The 26984-nt window shown below is 44.3% G+C and overlaps 1 protein-coding gene across 1 annotated transcript in view; it reads right to left on the bottom strand.

Moving 5' to 3' along the window:
* Positions 1 to 26984, bottom strand: part of LOC139263049 (slit homolog 3 protein-like) — a 625025-nt gene that overhangs the window by 533513 nt on the left and 64528 nt on the right. The window contains exons 2-3 of the mRNA XM_070878558.1: positions 22825 to 22896; positions 20213 to 20284 (exon numbers count right to left, since the gene is read on the bottom strand). Coding sequence (XP_070734659.1) covers positions 20213 to 20284; positions 22825 to 22896 — 144 coding nt within the window. The remainder of the gene's footprint in view (positions 1 to 20212; positions 20285 to 22824; positions 22897 to 26984) is intronic.

Below are 26984 nucleotides of genomic sequence, written 5' to 3'. Positions count from 1 at the left end.
CCTCTCCATTACATGGCCAAGAAAAAGGGGAGGGAATCGCATTCTACAATTTGAGATAATTCATATTCTTATTGCATTTAACTTTAACAGAAAGAGTCAGGTAAATGGGAACATATTGATTGTCCTGGGGAAGGCAGATGCCTTTCATAAAGCTACCTCTACACTGTCCATATTTACAATTTTTAATGTAATTGAAGAAAATTGCACAATGGAGAATAATACCAACTGACTTGATTCCACCTATAAGTGGCAGAACTCTGCCCTGTCCTTGGCATGCATGAGATACAAGGTATTTCTCATTAGTGAAACATAAAGTGTATCCCTACTGCTTCCCACTATCAGCTCCTGGTTTAGTTCCACTGCACTACACCGGACCGCAAAGGAATGTCCACCCAGGCGGCTGATTAAAGGAGAGGTACAGACAGGCACGATTGGACACAGACACAGTACAGTAATGTGATCAGACACGCTTTCATTACTGCACATTCCCAAGGCGCTGGCACTAAATGCATTAATCTACACATCGCACAGGGAATTTACGACGACAGCAGCCATGGACTGGAATGGAACAGGTACTGCACAGCAGGGAATAATCAGGGCAAAAATAAAAATTCATATTCACCTTATACTAGCTCTCGGAAATGGAAACAATAACCCTGGGATTTGGGCTGCACTGTCAGATTTAGTTATCAGCTTCGAGCAGTGCGGATTGGATTTTTTTTAAGTCCCCAGTTTTTTTCTTTCTTCCTCCAAAGGCACTGATTTTTCTCCTGGTGCCTTGGCCAATATTTCTGCTTCAACCAGTGCTACCAAAGACGGATTAACCAGGCATTCATCTTATGGCTGGTTGTGGGATTCTGCTGTGTACGAAATGGCTGCCAAGTTTGCCTTCAATTGTATCTGCATCATTGGGACTTTTTGGAGAGATGTCCTAAGGTGCTACATAAATGCAAGTTCTGTATTTCCATAGCATGTTGGCCACCCTTATGCATAAACAGCAACAAGAACAACTTGTATCTATCGAGCGCCTTTAATGTAGTGAAACGTCCTAAGGCGCTTCACAGGAGTTTTATGAGATAAAGGAGCCGAAATTGCCTCCTGGTACATTTACCGTTTTTTAGTTGATTCGCCGCCCCGATCCATGGGTGCGGTTTTGCCTCTTTTATTCAACCGCCAGTGTCCGGGCGGTGAAGTCGGGCGTTTGAGGGGCAGAAGTGGTGTTGGTGCGGAGTGGGAATCGGGAGCTGTTGTCAGTGCCATGCTGACGCGTCACAATGTCCCGCCCCTTCAGTTAAAGGGGAGGGCCGCTGTGAGCTCTGCAGCCACCTTAGTGAAGCCCACTTGGCCACCAGGGAGGGTTTCGGCCGGCCCAGTGGTCCGACCTCGGAGTTGGCTGACAAGTAAAATAAAATGGCGGCTGCGGCAGTGCGCCCTCCCCTTTAAGGGTGGACGCACCGCCCAGCTGCAGGCAGCTTCCCGCAGGGGAAAGCTGTTTGTGGCACCGACCGGCGGTGGAGCCATTGCCGTGGGACAATTTTCTATGTGGGGCAGAAAGGGGGTCGCCGCCGGTCGGTAAGGCGTCAACGGGGCTGCAACACGGGTGGAGTGGAGTCGTTCTCCATCAGGAAAATCCACGAGGGCAATTTGTGAAATGTCGGCAAATCCGCGCCGAGTAGGCGGCGATTGCTTACTGCGCCATGGCCGCTTTTGGAGGCAGTCACGGCTCTTAAAGAAAGGGGCAATTTCGTCCCCCCAAAAATTTGATACTGAGCAGCATAAGGAGAAATTAGGGCAGGTGACGTAATGCTTAGTCAAAGGGTAGGTTTGAAGGAGGAAAGTATAGAGGTGGAGAGGTTTAGGCAGGGAATTCCACAGCTTAGGGCCTAGGCAACAAAAGGCACGTCTTGACCACAAGTGTCAGCATGGTGTTAGACCATCATGGGTATTGCAGTAATGCGCCTTACCAACCATCACCTTTTATCTGCATACTCTCGAGCAGGTTCACTTGATAGCAATCAGGTGTGCGATGCTTGACTGCACTTTCCTCCGTCTACCACAGGGGCACAAATGCAAGTTTCGCTACACCTACAGAGCTTTAGCTGAAATCAGCTAACTCACACAGACTGGGAAATTGTCTGGGACCTACTGCCCTATTTAAATTACTTGGTCTTAAATGTAATGCATTTACCCACTAGGCCATTGGCAGAGCTTCAGAGATGGAGCTTAAATAAAATTCCCTCTACTTACCTAAAGTTTTAAAACTTAGCGAGAACGAGTTTTTTGGTATTACACCACCCTGGTCCACTGATGTGGTCTGTCTTGGAGTGGCAGGATGCCAGTGTGTGCCCATGATCACCCACATATAATGTTACCACTCTCAGTCATACAAGCATGCCAGGAGAAAGCTGGGGCCTGTCACAGCTAGAGACAGGGTAGAAACAGAATGGGATAGTCACCACTAGGGCAACTCTTAAAGAAGCAAGAAACAAATAAATTGCGTTTATATAGCTCCTTTCATGACCTCACAATCCTCCAAAGCGCATTGCAGTACTGTTGACGTGTAGTCACTGTTGTAATGTAGGAAACGTGGCAGCCAATTTGTGCAGAGCAAGGTAACACAAACAGCAAATAAATAAATGACCAGATCATCCCTTATGCACCTCTTGAAGCTCCAACAGCCCTAGCAGTCTAACCTGGGAGAAACAGTGTTCCATTTATTTAAATTTTAGATAATACTGTATTGCCAAAGGCCAGGACTCAGACCTGGTACTCCTGTCTATCATGGCCAGTGCTTGGCAGAGGGAGGCCAAGGAAGATTGAGAAGAAAAAATACTTTTTGTTAAAAATAACATGCAATTCAATGACTATTTTCTCAAACACTTTTGCCAATGTAGTATGGAAGTCAGGTGAAAACCTGGAATGTGTTGCCCGTCTATAATGCAATCCCAGGATTTGTGTGGCTTAAGAAAACTCTCAGGTGTAATTCTCATGGTGTGCAATGCCATCTAAACCCTTTGACTTTCCTACAGCTTTGTAACCTTGCTTGTCTCCCTGTTCCCCCTCCCCCAAAAGGCTGCCTCTATATTCGATTTGTTCTAGTTATTGGAAATCCGTCTTACAGGGTATGTGCTCTGAGGGGTGAAGTGTGACAATTCAGTCGATGCCGTGCAGAGATCCTATTGCTGCTCTCCACAATAATAAGAGCAGGAACTGGGCAGATCGTCCACACCATCCGCACCCTTGGTTAGATTACTGTAAAGTTACATGGCTTGCTCATTTTATTCCGGACTGCGTCCAATGTTGACAGATTTGTTTTCCTTCTACCAGTGTCAGTGCTATTTCTTCCACCCTCCTCCCTACATTTTCTCCACATATGCCCCCCCCGCGCCCCCACCCCCTCCGCCCACCGCCACCCCTACCCTCACCTCTGCCCTGGGCAGAAGTAGCCTTCGAGTATGTAATTGCAGTGGATGTCTGAGCCTGGCAAGCAAATGTCACCAGTCTATTTGACCATGGAGGGCATAACTGACTTAAAACCACCTAATACCCAGCTGCACTTCAATCAGACTTCCCTGAATAGCGATTAGGAGCAGAAACCCTGACTCATTTTTATCCCCCTTTGCCTGGCAAAGTGCAGCTGAGACCAACAATACTGTCCACACTGTTGGTGCGATTGGGAACAGCTAAACCAGCACTGACCAAGGGTGAAATCTGGGACTGTCCTAATCTGCAGGGTTTGGTATCACACCAGCTGATGCATTTATTCATCGAGTTTGATTTAAATGGGAAAGGAACAGAATAAATAGAATGTTCGCCAGATACAGGGTAGGTGAGAGGAATATATTTTTAAAGGACCGTCATTGCCACGGTAGAATGCCTTGCAAGACACATTACCATGCTTGAATATAGAGGAAGGTGCAGGGACACAATGATATCATCAAGTTACTGATCATGTCGGATACTGCAACTTAGTTTCATTCTGACATTATCATCTTGCTCAAGAGATGATCCTGTCTTCCTGAATAAAGTATTCGGCAAACCCGTTTTTTACTTGCATCTTTTTTATCAAAACGAAAACATGCAGGAAAATATAACCTACCCATGAAACATTTGGGAGAAATAATTCTATGCTCTTTGGAGACTTCAGCAACATCCCCTCCCACACCACCTTATGTTGAACTGCAGTGAACAGGAGTCTGCTGCCCTGATGTGCAACCATCAATAAATAATGATTTTGGTAAAAGCCAGAATAGCTCCATTTGCATTCTTTCTAAAACCATTTAGTTGTACTGCACGATGTGCTACTTTTACAGTAACATGAGTCCTTCCCATACTTTCCTTTTTCTATTGTGTAATTAAATCAAACTACATCTCAAAATTGTTCTCAACCTCCCCACTAATTCTACTGTCTAAAATAAACACTATTTTTTCTGTTGGCCAATACAATCAAACCTGCAATTAAGTGTGCAACTCTTCATTACTTTCTAAAGCATTCCAAGAGCACAAACCAACTTGATTGAGTATCTTTTGTACAGCACTACATTCTTGGAACTTTCCTCGAATGTTTCAGCAGAAGAACTTTTAGGCTCAGCAAATCCAATCGACCCGACCTACCCACTATATTACCACTTCTATCTTCTATCTCCAGAAACACTCCTAATTGCCTCATAAACATAGAAACATAGAAACATAGAAAATAGGTACAGAAGTAGGCCATTTGGCCCTTCGAGCCTGCACCACCATTCAATAAGATCATGGCTGATCATTCACCTCAGTACCCCTTTCCTGCTTTCTCTCCATACCCCTTGATCCCTTTAGCCGTAAGGGCCATATCTAACTCCCTCTTGAATATATCCAATAAACTGGCATCAACAACTCTCTGCGGCAGGGAATTCCACAGGTTAACAACTCTCTGAGTGAAGAAGTTTCTCCTCATCTCAGTCCTAAATGGCCTCCCCCTTATCCTAAGACTGTGTCCCCTGGTTCTGGACTTCCCTAACATTGGGAACATTCTTCCCGCATCTAACCTGTCCCGTCCCGTCAGAATCTTATACGTTTCTATGAGATCCCCTCTCATCCTTCTAAACTCCAGTGTATAAAGGCCCAGTTGATCCAGTCTCTCCTCATATGTCCTGCTTGTACTGTCAGTGGCAATGGTGTTCCAATCCGATTTATTCCATAACTCCAATATTTCTTAAGTGAAAAAGTTCTGCCGGACTTCCTATATGTTAACTTGTGCCCCCTGGACAGCAAACCTTTCACCCATAGGCAACTGGTTACCTGGATCAGTGGAAGTATTTTACGATGGATATGTGATCGGTTGACCGATGGAACCCAGAACTTAACGATACAGGGATTGTCATCAGCCTGGGAGATTGTTACCAGTGGGGTCCACAGGGGTCTGTTTGGGTTCTCTTTTGTTTAAAGCCTTTATAAATAATCTGGAACTAGGAGTCACAAACACAATGGCTACATTTACAGATGATCCAAAGCTAATGAAGGTGGTAGATCCCAAACTTGAACAAGATAAGCTACACTTGCATTTGAATGTATTTGGGAATTGGGCAGATAGGTGACAGATGAAATTCAATGTAGAGAACTGCAAAGTGCTTCGCATGGGGACAATAACAGGACCTTGGTCCTTTTTAATCTAGCAATTCCTACATTCCTATCAGTTTTTTAAATGCCTTCATAATCTTAGATTACTTAACTGTTACATTTCAGCCATTTTCCCAACACTTTTCTTGTGCTCACAGTTAAGACTACAGAACTGAATCCCTTGTGAACCAAAACGTCTGTAACTATTTTCTGCCATGTATGGGTTAGCATGCCCACATATAACAATTAACCTTGAATAACAGTAAATCACGACTAGAGACTAAATGAGATGTCCACCACTTTCTCCTGTCACGCAGAAGATGGACAAATAACACAATGTTACAGGCTGAACGAGTTGGGTCAAATGTATTTGCAGATGAAATAATACAATAACCAAGCTTACGTAATATATGAACTGCTCTGACTGGTTAAAATAATAAATGACAGAGTGCAAAATCTTTGCAGTTTTTCTTTACAAATTCTTTTAAACCCCAGTCTCGAATGGCTCCTTTTGGCTAATATTAGCCATAAAATGAATAGGAAACTGACGACCCTGACTGGTATCTGTCTGGATTCTAAGGGTGACCTTTATATCTTGACAAAATGGTAATAGCTTGAGATTGTTGACTTCCTTCATTCATTCCCCAAGACTGGGTCTCTTACCTGATCATGACAAGGAATTATAACCTCATATGTGCGGTTGATCACAGAATTAACATATAAATTGCCTTTTGTAATTTGATTGATTCTGGATCAAAGCATACTGGTGTCTCTAGAAAATTGTCTCCTATCTGCCTTTTCAGTTGTCCAAGTAAACATTTGGATTCTATTTTGAGATCACCACAACTTATATATAGAATATACATCACTCTCATGGTGGAGTTTATTTTTGTCATAGCCTGGATCAGTTTATCAACTCTCTTCAAAATCTTGGAGAAAAGCTTTCTTAACCTTCCCTCAGAACTTATTTTTCCTCATACCTAAATTATTCTTTATTTCTTGCTTCTGTACTATCGCAAGGCGAAGAACACATGGTGATATCTATTTGCTTACTTTTATTTCCCTTGTATTCCCCACCAATAAACTGTTAATCAGCATGTGCTCCTCTACCCAAGGGATGTGAGTTCTAGTTTAACCACAGTCACTGTCACTCTATTGTCCACATGAAGCAAAAACGAGTTGGCAATGTCATGTATCTCACACTACTGTATATAACTGTATCTTACCATGCTATACATGACTCTAACTAGATATGACCTGTAACCACAAGCATACTTTACCACCAGGGGTGCACTTGCAGGAGACACTGCATACCTGTTCCGCACAGGTATATAAAGGCAGGTCTCAGGCAAATGTGGCACTCGAGAGCTGTGAAATAAAGGTGCGGGTCCAGAGTGACCTTGACTTCAGCATGTGCCTCGTGTAAGTCTGTACTGCAGGGTCAGGACTTTACAGTGGCGACGAGTTACGGGATCAAAGAATCCACATAATGGCTACCAACGGCTCAGAGGAGAAATACAATGCTGGAGACAACTGGGAGGACTTTATAGAAAGGTTCCAGCAAAGTTTTGTAACCAAAGACTGGTTGGGCGACGATAAGGCAGACAAGAGAAGAGCCCATCTCTTGACCAGCTGTGGCTCAAAAACATATGCCTTAATGAAGGACCTACTGCCACCCGAGAAACCAGTCAGCAAGTCGCTTGAGGAGTTGAGCACACTGGTGAGAAGCCACCTGAAGCCAGCGAGCAGCCTACACATGGCCAGACACTGGTTCTACAACTACAGACGCTGTGTGGGCCAGAGCATACCCGACTTTGTGGCGGAACTTTGGAGGCTGGCTAGTTTATGTGAGTTCTCCGATGAACTAAGGAGAGAAGTACTGAGAGACTTTTTCATTGAAAGAATAGGCCAGGCAGGCATATTCTGAAAGCTTACAGAGACCAAGAACTTGACCCGTGAGGCAGCAGCACTGGTCGCACAGACATTCTTGGCAGGAGAAGAAGAAATGAGGTTGATCTACACTGTGGGTACGACAATTAACGAAACATCGGAACAAGGGGTTCACAGCGTGAAACGAGCCGCTACCCCCACACACAGACAAAGGCAGGAGAGCAGGCTTTCAACAGCAGGCAGTGGCGCCAGAAGCCATCAAGGGCCACATGAACGGCCGTTCACACCTCATCAACCCACACTGCGAGCAATCAACTACAGACTGAGAGAAGCTCAAGAGAGATCAGCCAGACGCAGCTCATCTTTCAGAAACAATGGAAGCGGTCTGTGCTGGAGATGTAGGGGAAGGCACTCAACAAGGGGGTGTCGATTTCAGTATGCTGTTTGCAGAAACTGCAACTACACAGGGCATTTGGCTCGCATGTGCAGAAAAACAGCAGCTCGGCTGGTATACGAATCGGAAGGGTCAGAAAGCGGAACAGAAGATGGTGGGGACAGTGCCCAGGACACCGAGGTACAGCGGGTCAACACGATCAATGTCCATTGTTCTTACAACAAGACGCCTCCAATAATGATGAGGGTCCTACTCAACGGGATACCCGTCAACATGGAACTGGACACGGGAGCCAGTCAATCTCTCATGAGCATCCAACAATTTGAACAGCTGTGGCCGCACAAAAGCAACAGACCAAAACTCACAAGGGTCGACACCAAACTAAGGACCTATACCAAAGAAATTGTCCCAGTCCTTGGCAGCGCCATTCTCTCAGTCATACACAAAGGGACGGTGAACCGACTTCCCCTGTGGATTGTCCCGGAGATCTCCCAGCACTGTTGGGGAGAAGCTGGATGCCAAAACTAAATTGGAAATGGGATGATGTTCATGCCATGTCATCAGAGGAACGAACCTCCTGCTCAACAGTTCTGAGTCGTTTTGAACATCTCTTTCAGCCAGGTGTGGGCACCTTCAAAGGGGCTAAAGTTAAAATCTATATCACACAGGATGCCAGACCGGTCCATCACAAGGCTAGAGCTGGGCCTTATGTGATGAGGGAAAAGATTGAACACGAACTGGACCGGCTTCTGCGGGAAGGCATTATCTCATCCGTGGAATTTAGCGACTGGGCAAGTCCCATCGTCCCCGTCATGAAGCCTGATGGATCCGTACGAATCTGTGGGGATTACAAGTCTACCATAAACAGAGTCTCCCTACAGGACCGATACCTGCTGCCCAGAGCGGAGGACCTATTTGCTACATTGGCTGGAGGAAAACTTTTCTCGAAACTAGATTTTACATCTGCATATATGATGCAAGAACTGACCGAAAAGTCTAAGCTACTCACCACCATCAACATACATCGAGGCGTTTTTATGTACAATCGATGCCCAGGTCGGCAGCTGCTATATTCCAGCGCAACATGGAGAGTCTGCTCAAGTCCATCCCAGGGACGATTGTGTTTCAATATGACATACTCATCACGGGCAGGGACACCAACTCCCATCTCCGCAATTTGGAGGATGTACTAAGTCGATTGGATCGGGTAGGCCTAAGAGTTAAGAAATCCAAGTGTCTGTTTCTCGCGCCCGAGGTTGAATTTTTGGGCAGAAGGATTGCCGCTGATGGAATCCGCCCAACAGAATCAAAAACCGAAGCAATTCGTCTGGCACCCAGGCCCTGGAATGTCTCGGAACTGCGCGCCTTTCTCCGGCTACTCAATTACTTTGGGAACTTTATGCAGAACTTGAGCACGCTGCTGGAGCCTCTCCACGTGCTACTCAGAAAGGGGTGTGATTGGTTTTGGGGGGGCGCCCAAGAACGCGCCTTCAATAAGGCACGCAACAATCTATGTTCCAACAGTGTTTTAGCCTTTTTTGACCAAGGTAAAAAGTATGGGGTCGGGTGCGTTTTACAGCATGTCAATGATGCGGGTAAATTACAACCCATTGCTTATGCCTCCAGGTTACTTTCGCGGGTGTAGCGCGGGTACGGTATGGTTGAGAAGGAGGCGCTCACGTGCGTGTACGGCGTCAAAAAGAAGCACCAATACCTTTTCTGGGCCAAGTTCATGTTAGAAACCGACCACAAACCCCTCACGTCCCTGCTATCCGAGTGCAAGGCAATAAACAGCAATGCCTCAGCGCGCATTCAGTGGTGGGCACTCATGCTGGCGTCTTACGAGTACACAATAAGGCACAGGCCAGACACAGACAACTGTGCCGACGCGCTTAGCAGGCTACCCCTAGCGACCACGGAAGGTTCCGACAAACAGGACTGTGCGATGGTCATGGCAATCAATGCCTTTGAATCCACGGGTTCGCCCATGATGGCTCGCCAAATCAGAGCCTGGACGACCAGCGACTCCATGTTATCCTTAGTCAAAAGATGTGTTTTAACTGGTGACTGGGCAGAAGCCCACGATGTCTGCCCCGAGGAGATCAAACCTTTCCATAGGCGCATGCATGAACTATCACTATAGGCAGACTGCCTGATGTGGGGCAACCGAGTAGTCATGCCCTTGCGAGGCAGAGAGGCGTTTGTCCGGGAGCTTCACCGCTATGCTCATAAGGGGATCGTCCTTATGAAGGCCATAGCCAGATCCCACGTCTGGTGGCCTGGCATTGATGCGGACTTGGAGCTCTGCGTCCGGCGGTGCACCATTTGTGCCCAACTCAGTAATGCCCCCAGGGAGGCTCCCCTGAGCCCCTGGCCCTGGCCCACCAAACCGTGGTCGCGGGAGCATGTAGACTATGCGGGCCCATTCATGGGCAAAATGTTCCTCATAGTTATCGATGCATTTCCAAAGTGGATCGAGTGCACCATTTTAAACTCGAGCACCACCTCCACCACTGTGGAGAGCCTTAGAACCAGGTTTGCAACGCACGGAATTTCTGACATATTGGTCAGTGATAATGGTCCGTGCTTCACCAGCGCAGAATTTCAAGATTTTATAGTTGACCATGGCATAAATCACGTTAAGACGGCACCGTTCAAGCCGGCCTACAATGGCCAGGCGGAGCGAGCAGTGCAAATCGTTAAACAAGGCATGCTAAAAATCCAAGGTCCCACGCTGCAGAGCCGCCTGTCGCGACTGCTGCTGGCATATAGATCTCGTCCGCATTCGTTGACTGGGGTTCCCCCCGCACAACTATTGATGAAATGGACCTTAAAGACTAGGCTCTCGTTAATCCTCCAAGACATACATGAAATTGTTGAGGCAAAGCGCTGGAAGCTAACTGATCACCATGACCGAAATTCGAGGGGGAGGTGGAATGAGATAGGGGACAAAGTGTTTGTGCTAAACTATGGCAGGGGTCCCAAATGGCTTGCAGGGACAATAACAGGCAAGGAAGGAAACAGGCTACTGGTTGTACAAATGGACAATGGCCAAACCTGCCGGAGGCATGTCGACCAAGTCAAAAGTAGATTCACCAACAACACTGCAGAACCAGAGGCAGACTACAATGTGGAACTCACACCACACCTGGTGGACAGACAGAGGTTACAACCTGAGGAAAGGGCAGTCTCAACAGACAGCCCAAGCGAGATACCAGCAATCATACTGAACGAAACAGATAGCCCAGGCGAGATAACAGCAATCATACCGAAAGAAAAACAGGCACCAAGGCAAACAACTGAACCACAACTAAGACGCTCCACGCGAGAGCGTAGACCACCTGAGAGACTGAATCTATAAAGACAATAAGACCTTGGGGGAGGGTGATGTCATGTATCTCACACTAATGTATATAACTGTATCTTACCATGCTATACATGATTGTAACTAGATATGACCTTTAACCACAAGCATATTTTACCACCAGGGGTGCACTGGCAGGAGACACTGCATACCTGTTCCACACAGGTATATAAAGGCAGGTCTCAGGCAAGTGTGGCACTCGAGATCTGTGAAATAAAGGTGCAGGTCCAGAGTGACCTTGACTTCAGCATGTGCCTCGTGTAAGTCTGTACTGCAGGGTCAGGACTTTACAGGCAAGTTGGAAAAGATGGGTTGTGGTCAGTAGCTCATATTTTTCTATCTTCCTGGCTGATGGCAGGAAGAGGGGTGCAATGAGTGCCTTAAATCATCCCACCTTCCTAACTGACAATAATCTCCCTGCCTTGCTCCCACTCCTGTGGTTTGGCAGTTCCTCCCCCCTCCTTGAATGCACTGGCTCGTACTAAGGTACAGTTGCACAGATGCTAGCAGCCCAAGTAACCATTCTTTGTGTGCGAACCTAGAAAATCAACATGACATTTGATGATAGGGGCTTCAAGGCTGAGCCCAATTCTGTCTTCACCTCACATCCACCCTCATTGTACTAAGTGACAATCAAGAGAGGGAACTCTCAATTGACTTTCATCCTCTATGGTTAGATGATACTGAGCCTCTTGCCCCTCCCCCCACCCTGTCACTCCTCAACTATCTGTCTGAGATCAGCTAACACGGCACTATCCAGGGGCAGAAGGGTAAAGCTTCCCTTCTCTGTATGGTTCAGTTCTACATCACATAGTGCACTTTTTCACAGAAACCTTCATGGAGCCTGATATTAACCTCATCGACCTGAACCGTTAACTCTGTTTCTCTCTCCCAAGATGCTGCCTGACCTGAGTATTTCCAGCATTTTCTGTTTTTATTTTTAATCTCATTTTAATATTGCTTTCTACATTGATACCCACGCAAAGGTGTATGTAGGTTCAATTCATAGATGTTCACCTGTATTAGGATATAAAAACACACCAGAAGATGCAAGTTATACACCAGATTGTATAATAAAATGAAATGGAAAGGCAGGCCAAGAAATGATGAGAGTTCAGAGACGGAGGTATAAAAACACTGAGAGATCCAAAATGAAGAGAAAGCAGTCACAAATTATCCTGACTCAATATTAGGATGGCGGCACATTTTTAAAAATTAATTCCTGGGATGTGGAAGTCATTGGTGAAGGTGGCAGTGAGCTGCTGTTTAGAGTCAACCACATTGCTGTGGTCTGGAGTCACATATAGACCAGACCAGGTAAGGACAGCAGATTTCCTTCCCTAAAGGACATTAGTGAACCCGATGGGCTTGTATGATAATCCAGTAGTTTTCATGATCATCATTACTGATACTAGCCTTTTATTCCTGATTAACTGAATTTAAATTCCCCAACTGCTGTAGTGGGAGTTGAACTCACACCCTCAGATCATTAGTCCAGGCTACTGGGTTACTAATCTAGTAACATAACCACTATGCTACAGTACCCCTCCAGCAAAGACACTGGATGGCAATCAGGTACTGAAACACTGGCTGATTTATCCCCTCCTTAACCCAGAGGCAGAGATTGTAATGCCACGAATTGCTGCCTTATTTGAGAAAGAGAATGAACATGGGGCCTTTGTATTTTAAGCTTGAATGTTCAGTCAGGGTCTGGACAACAATCAGTGCTTTTAATTAAAATAAATGCATTTTTTCCAAAAGGACTTGGATTTTGAACATTTTCAATGCGTGGCCAGGGCCGACACACAGCCATGATGGTATCCCTTCTCATTTTTGCCAGATAAGATCCTTGTAAACAATGTGCAGAAAGTTCCAGCCCTAGCACTACATTATGGCCTGACTAATTCAGAGTTTAACACAGCCAGGCAGGTCTGCTGCGTCTGGCAGGCTGCTTGTAGCATACCAGAGGCTTAGCGTTGACAGTTTACACTTCCAGACCAATCTGCTGAATGATTCTTATAAACAGTGAGGGAGAATGAATGAGCATGTGGGGTGGAGTCAGGAACTGTGAAACTCCAGCCCCACAGAGACAGAGAGAGAGAGAGTTACCATCATTAAATAAACAGGGCCGCTCAGTGAGAAGTACATGCATGATGTGCACTTATGCGCGTTTCCAAATTGGAGCGATCAATAGCCTGGTTTTGAACTGGGCAGTCCAGTTTCTGGGTGTGGCACTCAGTTTTAATCAGTGAAACTGGGACTGAAAAGTTCACTTTGCAACTGCTGCACCTTAAAAGCGATGTGCGCATGTGATTGGACCCACTGGGCGTGTGTACACAGCATTGTGTTTAATGCCCATCCCCATTGGAAAGGGCAAAGGTTGCTCACCGAACATGGGTTTAGTGGGCGACACACATGTGACCCGGCTCACAACATGGCCTCTGATGTGTAAGTATGTTCATGGCCATGCCCACAAGACCTGGTTGATATGGATGTTCCTCATCGCATGGAGCCCAGTGACATTCAAAGGTTAACACCCAGGTGGCCACTTGTGCAGTGCAAAGCTTAACAGGTGGTATTCACAATGCTCTATATCCTATTTGAAGCAGTGAATGCAAACCAACAAATATGTGACTTACAGTGATACTGAGCACAGCATGTTTGGCTGTAGATTATTCGGCACTGTTCCTCAACTTCTGATTTTTTTTTTGAAGTGGAATAAATTACAAATCTTTCATTTTAAAAGCATTCGCAGATCTCCTGTGGTGCTCACAATACGAGCATCAATCCATGAAGTGCACCAACGCTGGGAATTTCCACAGGAAAGGAGTCCCCAATTTGTCACAGCAACTTCGTTGGAAACCCCAGACTGGCACGGAAACTGGATTTCCGATGATCATTTGCTGAAATTATAGTGGAATATCGGGAGAACCACCAAGGAAGTTCCCGCTGTACGTCTTATTCTGCTACTATGGTGGAGATGTGTTTATCCTCGAATTTCCATGACTAAGCACAGCCTGAGTTTAGTTAGATTTCTTTTTAATTTTTTGTTAAATGATGCTGATACATTAATAGCGTTCTTATCTTTTCAATTGTTGCTATTTTATGAATATGATATTTGAGTCAATCAAATGCAAGTGTGACACGTTTCCGTGTGATGGATGCACTAGGTGAAAGGCATATATGTATCAGCCATGATCTGATTGAATGATGGACAAGCTTGGGAGCTTAAATGGCCTACTCCTGCTCCTACGCTACTGATATTGGGTCTTCTGTGGTATTGCTGATGAGTAGTCTCAAGTTTCCAGCATGGTAGTGGTGCTTTGCTACATTTAACCTGGCTCATGCCCTTAACCCAACTGTTGAAATACACGTGTGGAAACATGGTCCAATTAAGCAAATCCAGGTAATTAAGCTTCTTGTTAATTCCTGAGATCACTTAGAAGTTAATTGCACCCGCTATAAACTTTGTTCCAAGTCAGTAAAATCTTTCTTTTAAGATTATTTGTATATCTGTAACATTCTGAAAGAAAGACTTGCATTTATATATCGCCTTTCATGTCCAGCAGACTTCACAAAGCGCTTTACAGCCAATGTACTTTTTGAAGTGCAGTCACTGTTGTAATGTAGGAAACACAGCAGCTAATTTGCACACAGCAAGGTCCCACAAACAGCAATGTGATAATGACCAGATAATCTGTTTTTGTTATGTTGACGGAGGGATAAATATTAGCCAGGACATTGGGGTTGACTCTCCTGTTCTTCTTTGAAATAGTGCCATGGTATCTTTTACGTCCACTTGAGAGAGCAAACAGAGCTTCAGTTTAATGTCTCATCTGAACGACAGCATCTCCGACAGTACGGTGCTCCCTCAGCACTGCACAGGAGTGTCAGCCTAGATTTATGCGCTCAAGTCTCTGGAGTAGATCTTGAACCCACAACTTTCTGACTCAGAGGTGAGAGTGCTACCCATGGAGTCACAGCTGATACTCTAAAGTGGCACTTTGAAGTGTGACATCTGGAGTGTGATGGAAATGTGATGGATGTAAGATTTTTTTATATCTATAACAAGTGGATCTCACATTATGTGGTTCATACTAAATTGGAGGACATGGGACTAGATTCTTGTCTTCACCACATGGGCAGTAATCTACTGGATCACCCGCCCATTATAGAACCCACCCAATTAAATAAAAATCGGATGGGTTCTGTAATGGGCGATGATCCACTCCACAGATTATCGGCCATGGTGAAAATTCACCTCATGGTGCCTTATAAAGACAGGAGAATTGTACCACATAACACAGAATGGATTATTCTGTTGCTAAGTCAGATGTGTGTGTAACTTGGTCTGTTCTTGTAAGGAGGCAAGGTGTAATTATAGTAAATAACCACATCCTGTGGAGAATTAGAGGGTATTGTAGAATTGTTTGGAATAATTTGAATGTTGACTAAAGTCAATAAATGCAAAATACTTTAAATTGTATGCAGTAATTTTATAGAAATTTCGTAATTTAATAATGCTTGATTTACGTACAATAGTGTATTCCAATAATTCAGGACAGTTAAATCTGGGTGTCACAGACTGGAATACCTTAAAGCATGTACTTAGTAAGTCCCAGGTGGGCAGAGGAAATGCTTCAAGGACACCTTCAAAGCCTCCTTGAAAATGTGCAACATCCCCACTGACACCTGGGAATCCCTGGCCTAAGACCTCTGAAAATGGAGGAGAAGCATCCGGGAAGGCTCTGAACACCTCGCGTCTCTTCACCGGGAGCATGTGGAAGCCAAACGCAAACAGCGGAAGGAGTGCATGACAACCCAAGCACCCTACTCAACCATCCCTCCAACCACTGTCTGCCCCACCTGTGACAGAGACTGTAGGTTCCACATTGGACTCATCAGTCACCTGAGAACTCATATTAGTGTGGAAGCAAGTCATCCTCGACTCTGAGGGACTGCCTAAGAAGAAGAAGCACTTAGTAAGTAGCGCCTTCTGTTTACACTAAGCTGTATGGCATAGATTATACCATATACAGTATATTAACATGTACCTTATATAATACATTGTGCACAGTGTGCAGTATATTACAATATAGTGTAGATTATAATCTTGATTATTACCTACATATATTGTGATTTTTCTATATGACTCTAGTGCTGATTAAATTTTGCCATACACCTTCAGCTTCTCTGCTAATATTAATATTTATTATCCTATTACTTATATCCCTCCATCTCTGCCATGTCCGCTGCATAGAAGGAAAGAAAGCGCATTACGAAATCAAGTGCATTTTAAGGAAATAAGGGCAGTGGAATTTCAATTATCCACACTTTCAATTATCTGCAAGGGTTTCAGTGGGAGTTGTGAAACCAGTCAGAGTCCGGGCTTAGTCTTGCAATCGAGCATTTGAATTGATTTTCGCAGACTCTGGGTTCTTGATCTCACGGGATATCTGGATGTCCTGTACCTGATGAAATTTATTAACCTTGCACCTCTGATATCTGGTGTTAAATCAAGAGGCCAGCGAGAGACCTGCCTCGGGTCTGGGAGACCGAGGGGACTTGGATTGCCAATACTTCTCTTCCCCAAGAATGTTTGAAATGGAAAACAAAACTGAGAACTTGATTAAGTACTCGAAACAGAACGATCAGAAACTAAAAAACTCACAGTGTCAGGCTAAGTATAGGGGACTCAACTATCTGCCAATTTACATGATCCATCAGGAGGAGGTCTGTTCCATTATGGCAGATAATAGAGGTTCTCCTGTTAAATTGGCATTATCTATTAGAATTGATAACAAATGGCTGGGAGTGATTCAATCGGTTACATTACATTACTGCCACATAATCTCCCACCAGCTGCCTATTATCCTATATTTAATTTTGGTCAGCAGGACTGGGAGATGCAGGAAACACTATTTATTCAGTCTGTAAAACTATTTATTCAGTCCGACACAAACATAATAATCAATTCTTGAATTAATCAGCAAATCTTCACAATGCTGTCAGGATCTCCCCTGAACCTGTCTCATTTTGAAAAGGTAATTTAAAAAAAAGAGATTACTTCCAAAAACTAGAATCCTAGAATCATACAGCACAGAAGGAAGTTATTTGGGCCATTGTGCCTGTGCCAGCTTTTTGAAAGAGCTCTCCAATTAGTCCCACCCTCCTGCTTTTTCCCCATAGCCTGGCAATTTTTTCTCCTTCAAGCATTTATCCAATTCCCTTTTGAAAATTGTTATTGAATCTGCTCCACTACCCTTTGAAGCAGTGCATTCCAGATCATAACAACTCACTGTGTTAAAAAAACATTCTCTTCATCTTCCCTCTGGTTCCTTTACCAATTACCTTAAGTCTGTGTCCTCTGGTTACTGACCGACCTTTTTCCCAGTGGAAACAGTTTCTCCTTATCAAAACCCCTCAGCATTTTGAACACCTCTATTAAATCTCCCGTTAACCTTCTCTGCTCCTAGAGAACTATTCCAGCTAGTTTCTCCACGTAATTGGAGTCCCGCATCTCTGGTACCATTCTAGTAAATTCCTCTGCACTCTCTCCAAGGCTCCAACTATTCCTAGCTTCCTTCACAGCTTTGCATCTGAGTGATGGAGCAACAATACAGAGGTGTACTCACACAGCAATGCTGCTAAGTTTATATCATGCTTGCAGGGGTTCTTTTGTCTAGAAAATAAAAGGTTAAGGGGTGACCTGATAAAAAATCTTTAAGATTATGAAAGGGCTTGAGAGGGTAGACGTGGAGAAGATGTTTTCATTTGCGGGCCGATCAGAACTAGGAGCCATAAATATAAGTTAGTCGCTAATAAATCCAAGAGGGAATTGACGAGAAACTTCTCTACCCAGAGAGTGGTCAGAATGTGGAACTCGCTGCCACAGGGAGTAGATGAGGCAGGTAGCATAGATGCATTCAAGGGGAAGCTGGATAAGCACATACAGGAGAATGGAATAGAAGGATATGTTGATCGGGTTAGATGCAGTAAAGTGGGAGGAGGCCTGTGTGGAGCATAAACACCGGCATGGACTGGTTGGGCCAAAGGGCCTGTTTCTGTGCTGCAAATACAATGTAATACTTTGTTTGTGTAGTCATTGCACAACACAGGGAAAGAGTTCCACTTTCGCACTTGCCAATCCACAACTGTGCATGCATTAAAGAGAATGGGTGGAACATCATGGGCTGGCGCGTGCACATGCAGAATTTTTCACCCTCATATTTATCAGAGACATACACCATGTGTGGAAAATGTGCACATTTATATGGTTTCCAACAGTAACTTATCGGAGATGGTGATAGAAGAATGTCAGTTCTGTTTGTTATCATCAGAGCTCGTAGTCACTACTAGCACTGCTGTGATGGACACACAGGTTTTCCCATTTTACCACACATTGTAGATGCACAATGGTTAACGTTGCAACATGAACAAGCTGTTCCCGACAAAACATGAGTGAGATTTTCACTTAATGTGATCTAATTACAATGGACATACCAGTATGTTTGATTTTGAATTGAGGATTGGAAACAGAAGTGTTTTAATCAACCAGAGGTCCTGTATTCCAGCAAAAAAAACACTGGAATGCCCATCATCGCCATTGGCAGAGTGATAGTGGTGTAACTATTAAGCGATAAACTAGTCACTTCTGCTGGCCCATTAATGGCTTGGCTGTTCTGTCATTAGATGAGGTGAGTGGAACTCAATAGCTCATTAATGTGGTATTGGAACTTCATTCTGGAAAGAAGTGGATAATTTCCAGTGAGAAACCCTGAGCACACTGCTGCACAGGAGAAAGCTTACCAAGTACAATAATCAATCGAGGCCTCAATCTCAGGCACCAAGAGCAGGCCAGTTTCGTACACGAATGTAGTCATGATTCTCTCTCTTTCACTTTTGTGCCCCAACCCATTGTTCACGTCACGCAATGAAGAAAAGACATTGCGATGGGTCTAATCACTAATCACTTGTGACCTTGGAACTCTTCATGACTTCCATTGCTAATGCTCCATGAGAAACAAAGACAAGTGAAAGGGAAGAAAGAGATTACCTTCTGATAATCAGATCTGTTTATCATTTAAGTGATACACAGATCTGATTGTCAGCAGAGGATCAAAGCATAGTGGAATCTTCAACAGAGGCACAGCTGAACTTCCATTTTAAGACCAATTTAGCACCTAACCTAGAGCTTCTGAGTATATTTGATAACAAACTTTACAAGAAAATGTTGAGAACAAACTGACAACTGAAAATCAATCAGTGAAATGGTCAAAGGAAGAACTGGACTATTTGGTAAGACGGTGCCAAAAGGAAAAGGAGAGGTGTCAAACGGATCAAGGTCACAGAGGCTACCATATCAGGAGGATGCAGGAAAAGAGTGAAGATTCACACTGTGCTGTGAGCAGGCAATAAGCACTATGTCAATCACACAAGATGAACAAAACTTTGGACACAGATAGCAGAGAATGGAGCAAGTCAGTGGTGGCTCTGAGAGTCATCATCATAGGCAGACCCTCGAAATCGAGGAACACTTGTTTCCACTGTAAAAGTGAGTTCTCAGGTGGCTGTATTACAGTCTCTGTCACAGGTGGGGCAGACAGTGGTTGAAGGAAAGGGTGGGTGGGGAGTCTGGTTTTCCACATGCTCCTTCCGCTGCCTGCGCTTAATTTCTGCATACTCTCGACGATGAGACTCGAGGTGCTCAGCGCCCTCCCCGATGCTCTTCCTCCCGTGACGTGGAAGGATCTTAGTCTAGCTGCATCCTGAAGTTCGCACTTCATTCACCAGACTCGCAACTGCTTCTCATAGCACCTTTCCTGTACAAGAAATGAATGCTCTGAAACATGCAAGAAGCTGAAAGGTTTGATGTAACTCAGAGGACCGATAGAGGACTGAGGGATGCAAGCTATGGAGTACGCCACAAACGCGATTCATCAGTGAGGGTGTGCAAAGTAACTTACAGTCTTTCTAATTGCTTCAGATCTTGAAAGGCTCCTCTTTCGATTACGTTGATTTGGTTTTCCTCAAGGTGCCTGCAACAAAATAAATGAAACGATCAGATTTTGGATTGATTTTTATTTCTGCTCTTATGTCCAAAGTATGGATCAAATGATTCATTGTTTACGTAATCTGTGTCGTCGTGGTGTGACAGGGCAATTCCTCGAGTATAACACCCCAACCATAACCGTTTGCACTGGACTCAGCATGTTGTAATCACAAATAGCAGCAATACTAATATGACCATGCCACAATCCTTTAAACAAAGACAGTTTTGATCTTCATGGGAAGCCTTTTCAATGGCACTCAAAAAATATTGTTGTGGCCGAACCTGTATTTCCATTTCCATCTTCCAACAACCTAATTAACATCTTTGGTAACCAAAAAGAATTATTTGCTTCCAAGAAGGTGAATTCCAGTGGCATCAGACTTTTACATATGCAACTCTGGACAGTATTTGGACGAAAATCGTGAGAGATCATACTCGTTTTGTAAGAAAGATTTTTTTTATTTTGATGTGAAGCGGGTTGGACAGAAGAATATTTTCCATTTTCTGCTCCTGATATCAACATCAAACGCTGACACATTAGGTACAGCACAGGCAATGTGCTCCAAAACCTGTGCTTTAACTCTAACTTGTCACCTCACTGTCAAGGTGGTGCAAATTTGTGCTGAATTGTACCATGGGCCCAATGACTACCTGGAGCTGAATGTGGCTAACATTCAGGATTTCATCAAGAAATGATTCACTTTGCAATATTGTATTAACACTTACGATTCAAGGGACAGGAGAGAGAAAAATGAACACCCTCTCTCCCTTCTATCTCTGCAATAATGTTTGTTTAAGCAATAGTGCAAAAGCAATAAATTGATATGGACATTGCTGAGACTGTCAAATTCATTCCATGTGGGATTAGCAGAGACAGGAGACATTCATCCTATGAATATGGGCCGTATTCAACAAAGGGACAGTATTCTAAACCATTGCACCACTCCGTCCACACAGCCTGATTTTGATTTACATGTTTAAAACTATTTTTTTTAAACTTTTGACAATGTTCCCCTGATAACCTTGTGCTTCGAGGCATTGCCATACAGACCAGACGATCACAGGTTTGATTCCTGCTCTGTGCTGAGTTAGCTGATCTAGATGTTGCTGTGCTGAAGCAGGTAAAAGCTGGCTTAGAAATACATTCCAGGAACAACGCCATCTGATGTACAGGCTGATTGTTACCTGCACCTATTAATGTATATATTATACTAACCATTATGGAGCTTACAGGCATAGCTACAGCCACAGTGATGTTGTATACGAAGTATTCTTGGTTAACTTATCTTTTATGAGAGATAGGACACTACAATTGGCTTCTGCGTCCTTGTGTGAGGGAGGAGCAGAATTAGCAGAGTTCACATTCCAAAATTCTACCCACCGACTTCTGCTGGATATTGTGCACACGTGGTTGTTGGGGACGAACAAAACAACAGCTCTTAACATAATAAAGTGATCCAAAGGGCTTCGCAGCATCCAATCGGAAAATGCTGAGTAAAATTGGGAAGGACACAGTTGAAGGAAAAAATTAAGTTTAGCAAGGTTTATTCGTTGCCTTGGAAGGAGACAAAAACACTTCCACTACAATGCAACTGGAGCCACAGTGTAGTAGTACAGCTCCCAGCGCTATACCTCACTTACACTCATCTTACTGTATATGTAGTGTGACCTCATTATCTTAAGTGCCTGTGATGCTTGGCACTAAAGTGGGTCAGAAATCCACGGTCACCCGTTCCAGCACATCTTTTACCTCATTCTTTCCTCTTTGTTTTTGCTGTACAGTTTAAAGCAAACTAAACACAGGCTGAAAAAAAGAGTGAAAATGTTGCAACTATAGTGCCACTTTGCCAGACATTGTTCACAGTTTATGCGTACACTGGGACGCCTTTAAACCAAACTGTTTGGGAAATGCAGGTTGGAATAAGTGAAGAATTCAGATAACTCATTGCACATGATTTCCAAAGATTGTACTCTATTAAATAATACTAATTCAGCACGCAAACTGATATGTGGCATGATGAAATAATGATATACATAAGGCATGCTGGGGGGTCCAGCTGGTTTGGATAACCGGTCAATTTGGGTGTACTGAGAAACTGTACTGAAAAAAACTACCATTCTTCCAGGAGTCACAGCATATTGCTGTCCAGTTGTTATGTTTGCCTCGAAGATCAAAGGCAGAAGTGGTGTTGGCGTCTCTCTGACAGAGGCAGGGTGGTACAGTAGGTTACCATGTTGTTCATTCATCTCTGGGACCTTAGCTCCTCTCCAACTCTGACAGAAGATACAAAAGCCTCTCTTTGATGACTGATAAAGATACTCAGCGATACAAATTTCAACCTTCGTAGCACAGCTCCTGGGAGCACCATTGGCCAGCACACAAATCTTTGGTCTCAGAATTCATAACAGCACAAAAAATGAGGAAAAAAAGACAGAAAAGGAAACAAGTTTTTGTTATGTGGTCATTTCCAAATTACCGAGGGAGGAGGGGGCAGAGGGGTCAAACCCGAGCTGGATTTCACTTACAAAACTCTAAGATTCTTCAGCCCAACAAAGTCAGTCTTGGAGATCCGTGTGATGTTGTTCTTGTCCAGATCACTGCAAGAAAAGACAGAAGGGCTTGTAAGAGAAGGGGCATGTTTTCTTACAGGGCCACCATCAACATAAGTGTTCCCAAAGAAAGAAAGGTTTACCAAATGCATGTTGTGATGATATAAATTACATTAAATGCATCATTAAGCCATGACAAAGATGCCATGTAGCTCTTCTCCCTTTGCCAAACAGTAGAAGGTTTGCCAGACATTTTTCATAAAGACTCTGTCCCTTTAAATGGTCTATAATAGTTTACCTCCAGGTAATGACATGAACCATTATTGCATCTGAACCGGGATCACTTCACCTCTATCAACGTAATAGTAACAAAATATTTAAAGTGTTTAATGTGCTACATATTACAAACAACTGCCAAATGTGCTTATGACAGTATCATCAATCCTGAAGCTCACTGATGTCCATACAGCACTTACGCTTTGCTCTCAGGTTATGAATTACAGAGTTCAATTACTGCCTGGCAACTCATTGCTGGCCATCCATTATCCTGCAAGTGGTGGTAGCAATGTAGGGAGTGCGGGTTTGTAGGGAGTGCGGGTTTGGTCTAGAATGAAGAGGATCGAGCTGATTAAAGTAGGCAGCTATTGCATTGTCATTTTAATGATCTCTTACACCTATTACAATGCAGCTCCTTTGTGTTTACATCCATGATTCCCAAAGGTAAGATCCTTGTGTTTTTCACTCCACACTCCGCCTTCCCCCCCACCACCACTCCATTGTAGGAAGGATGCTGCTGATGCTCCCTCACCTTGGCAAGGCTGGGACTGGGAACCCAATGTCGAGAAAAGCATTCTGTACCCCCAAAGAAGAGGATTTTAAAAAATTGTCTATTGATCCCCTTGGTAAAAGGGCATAAGGGGACAGAAAAGAGGTTTCTCCCAGAGGGAAAGGAAGAGAAGTCCATGAATTCCCCAGATGGCGGGCACCTGAGATGCTGCATTGTGGCACAGGCACTCACCTATCCCATGCAATTGAGATGCCCTCTTGTAGGGGTCAGCACTGGAGGGCACCGGTGGGGGTGCTGCCAGCTTAAATAACAGCATTGTGGCCCACAAATTTAAGGCCTTATTATTCTTTTTCCAAAATGATTCATAAACAGATTCATAATGTGGTCCTGTTGATGATTCCAGTCCTTTAACAGATGTCGCTTTAATTGCCTTGGTTCAGTGCTGGTGCTCTCATCTCTCAGTCAGAAGATTGTGGGTTCAAGTCCAACTCCAGAGACTTGAGCACAAAATTTAGGCTGACACTTCAGTTCGGTATTGAGGGAGTGCTACACTGTCAGAGGTGCCATCTTTTGGCTAGGATGTTAAATCGAGACCCCGTCTGTCCTCTCAGGTGGACGTAAAAGGTTTCATGGCACTATTCAAAGAAGAGCTGGGAGTTCACCCTGATGTCCTGGCCAATATTTTTCCCTCAACCAACATCACTAAAACAGATTATATGGTCATTATCACATTGCTGTTTATGGGACCTTGCTGTGTACAACTTGGCTGCCATGTTTCCCTACATTCGAACACTTCAAAAATACTTCATTGGCTGTAAATCACTTTAGGATGTCCTGAGGTCATGATCGGCGCTATAGAAATGCAAGTTCTTTCTTGCTGGTTGTTGCAAAATAGACAAAATTCTCTGTTATAGCAAGGATTCTGTGCACTTTGCGGAACTGTAGAGAATCGTTTAAGTGGATCCCAAGGCACTGCTTCACACGGCCACGCCTCCTCCCCACCAATGTCCGAGCAACTCCTAACCTCCAGAGTGTTTAAACAGATGGGCAGGCAGCACTTTGAAACTTTAGCCATGCAGAATGAAGCTTTTGAAATCTGGCATTCCTGATTAACCACAGTGATCAGTATAATTACATGAATTGCCCCATCTCCTGTGCACAGGTCAACCCTTTCTTGGGTAAACACACTAGATGCACTACAAAGGATCCCAAAATAATTTTTTAGAAAATGCATTTTTAAATCACCATTGGGTTGATGCCTCAGAATGGGAAGGAAAGTTGTCTTTCTGCACTTCGACCTGGATGGTTCACACCTCAAGTATTCATCATGATTCACTAGGCTTTGTGTGTGTGTCTGTGTGTGTGTTTGTGTGTGTATATAAGGTCTCTCAGTGAAATGTTCTTACTGTCAAACTGCTCTTCCAGGTATCCACAGCCAAGAAGGCAGATGGCATGATCATCCTGAATTATCCTGAAGTTCAGCTGCAGCAACGAAGAACTGTGGTTAAAGTAACTCATAACAGCCAGAATCTGAGAAGATTGGGGTCTTATTTGTAATTTGTAGCTGAGGATGTTTCCAGTAGAGTGGACAAGGGAGAACCAGTCGATGTGGTATATTTGGACTTTCAGAAGGCTTTCGACAAGGTCCCACACAAGAGATTAATGTGCAAAGTTAAAGCACATGGGATTGGGGGTAGTGTGCTGACATGGATTGAGAACTGGTTGTCAGACAGGAAGCAAAGAGTAGGAGTAAATGGGGACTTTTCAGAATGGCAGGCAGTGACTAGTGGGGTACCGCAAGGTTCTGTGCTGGGGCCCCAGCTGTTTACACTGTACATTAATGATTTAGATGAGGGGATTAAATGTAGTATCTCCAAATTTGCGGATGACACTAAGTTGGGTGGCAGTGTGAGCTGCAAGGAGGATTCTATGAGGCTGCAGAGCGACTTGGATAGGCTAGGTGAGTGGGCAAATGCATGGCAGATGAAGTATAATGTGGATAAATGTGAGGTTATCCACTTTGGTGGTAAAAACAGAGAGACAGACTATTATCTGAATGGTGACAGATTAGGAAAAGGAGAGGTGCAACGAGACCTTGGTGTCATGGTACATCAGTCATTGAAGGTTGGCATGCAGGTACAGCAGGCGGTTAAGAAAGCAAATGGCATGTTGGCCTTCATAGCGAGGGGATTTGAGTACAAGGGCAGGGAGGTGTTGCTACAATTGTACAGGGCCTTGGTGAGGCCACACCTGGAGTATTGTGTACAGTTTTGGTCTCCTAACCTGAGGAAGGACATTCTTGCTATTGAGGGAGTGCAGCGAATGTTCACCAGACTGATTCCCCGAATGGCGGGACTGACCTATCAAGAAAGACTGGATCAACTGGGCTTGTATTCACTGGAGTTCAGAAGAATGAGAGGGGACCTCATAGAAACGTTTAAAATTCTGACGGGGTTAGACAGGTTAGATGCAGGAAGAATGTTCCCAATGTTGGGGAAGTCCTGAACCAGGGGACACAGTCTAAGGATAAGGGGGAAGCCATTTAGGACTGAGATGAGGAGGAATTTCTTCACCCAGAGAGTGGTGAACCTGTGGAATTCTCTACCACAGAAAATTGTTGAGGCCAATTCACTAAATATATTCAAAAGGGAGTTAGATGAAGTCCTTACTACTAGGGGGATCAAGGGGTATGGTGAGAAAGCAGGAATGGGGTACTGAAGTTGCATGTTCAGCCATGAACTCATTGAATGGCGGTGCAGGCTAGAAGGGCCGAATGGCCTACTCCTGCACCTATTTTCTATGTTTCTATGTTTCTAACTGTGGTGCACGGATTTGAGGCCTTATTATTTTTTTTCCAAAATGAATCATTGAGGCATTTTGCTGGATAGAGGCCGCTGAATGTTCCCGATGGTGGCAAAAACAGGAAGGCAGAATATTATCTGAATGGTGACAGATTAGGAAAAGGGGAGGTGCAATGAGACCTGGGTGTTATGGTACATCAGACATTGAAAGTTGGCATGCAGGTACAGCAGGCAGTGAAGAAGGCAAATGGCATGCTGGCCTTCATAGCGAGAGGATTTGAGTACAGGGGCAGAGAGGTCTTACTGCAGTTGTACAGGGCCTTGGTGAGGCCACATCTTGACTATTGTGTTCAGTTTTGGTCTCCTAATCTGAGGAAGGACATTCTTGCTATTGAGGGAGTGCAGCGGAGTTCACCAGACTAATTCCCAGGATGGCAGGACTGACATACGAAGAAAGACTGGATCGACTAGGCTTATATTCACTGGAATTTAGAAGAATGAGAGGGGATCTCATCGAAACATATAAAATTCTGACGGGTTTGGACAGG

This window comes from Pristiophorus japonicus, chromosome 4 (assembly GCF_044704955.1).
Source record: "Pristiophorus japonicus isolate sPriJap1 chromosome 4, sPriJap1.hap1, whole genome shotgun sequence".
NCBI lineage: Eukaryota > Metazoa > Chordata > Chondrichthyes > Pristiophoridae > Pristiophorus > Pristiophorus japonicus.
The sequence above is the reverse complement of the archived record's forward strand: the minus strand, read 5'-3'. Positions and strand labels throughout refer to the sequence as shown.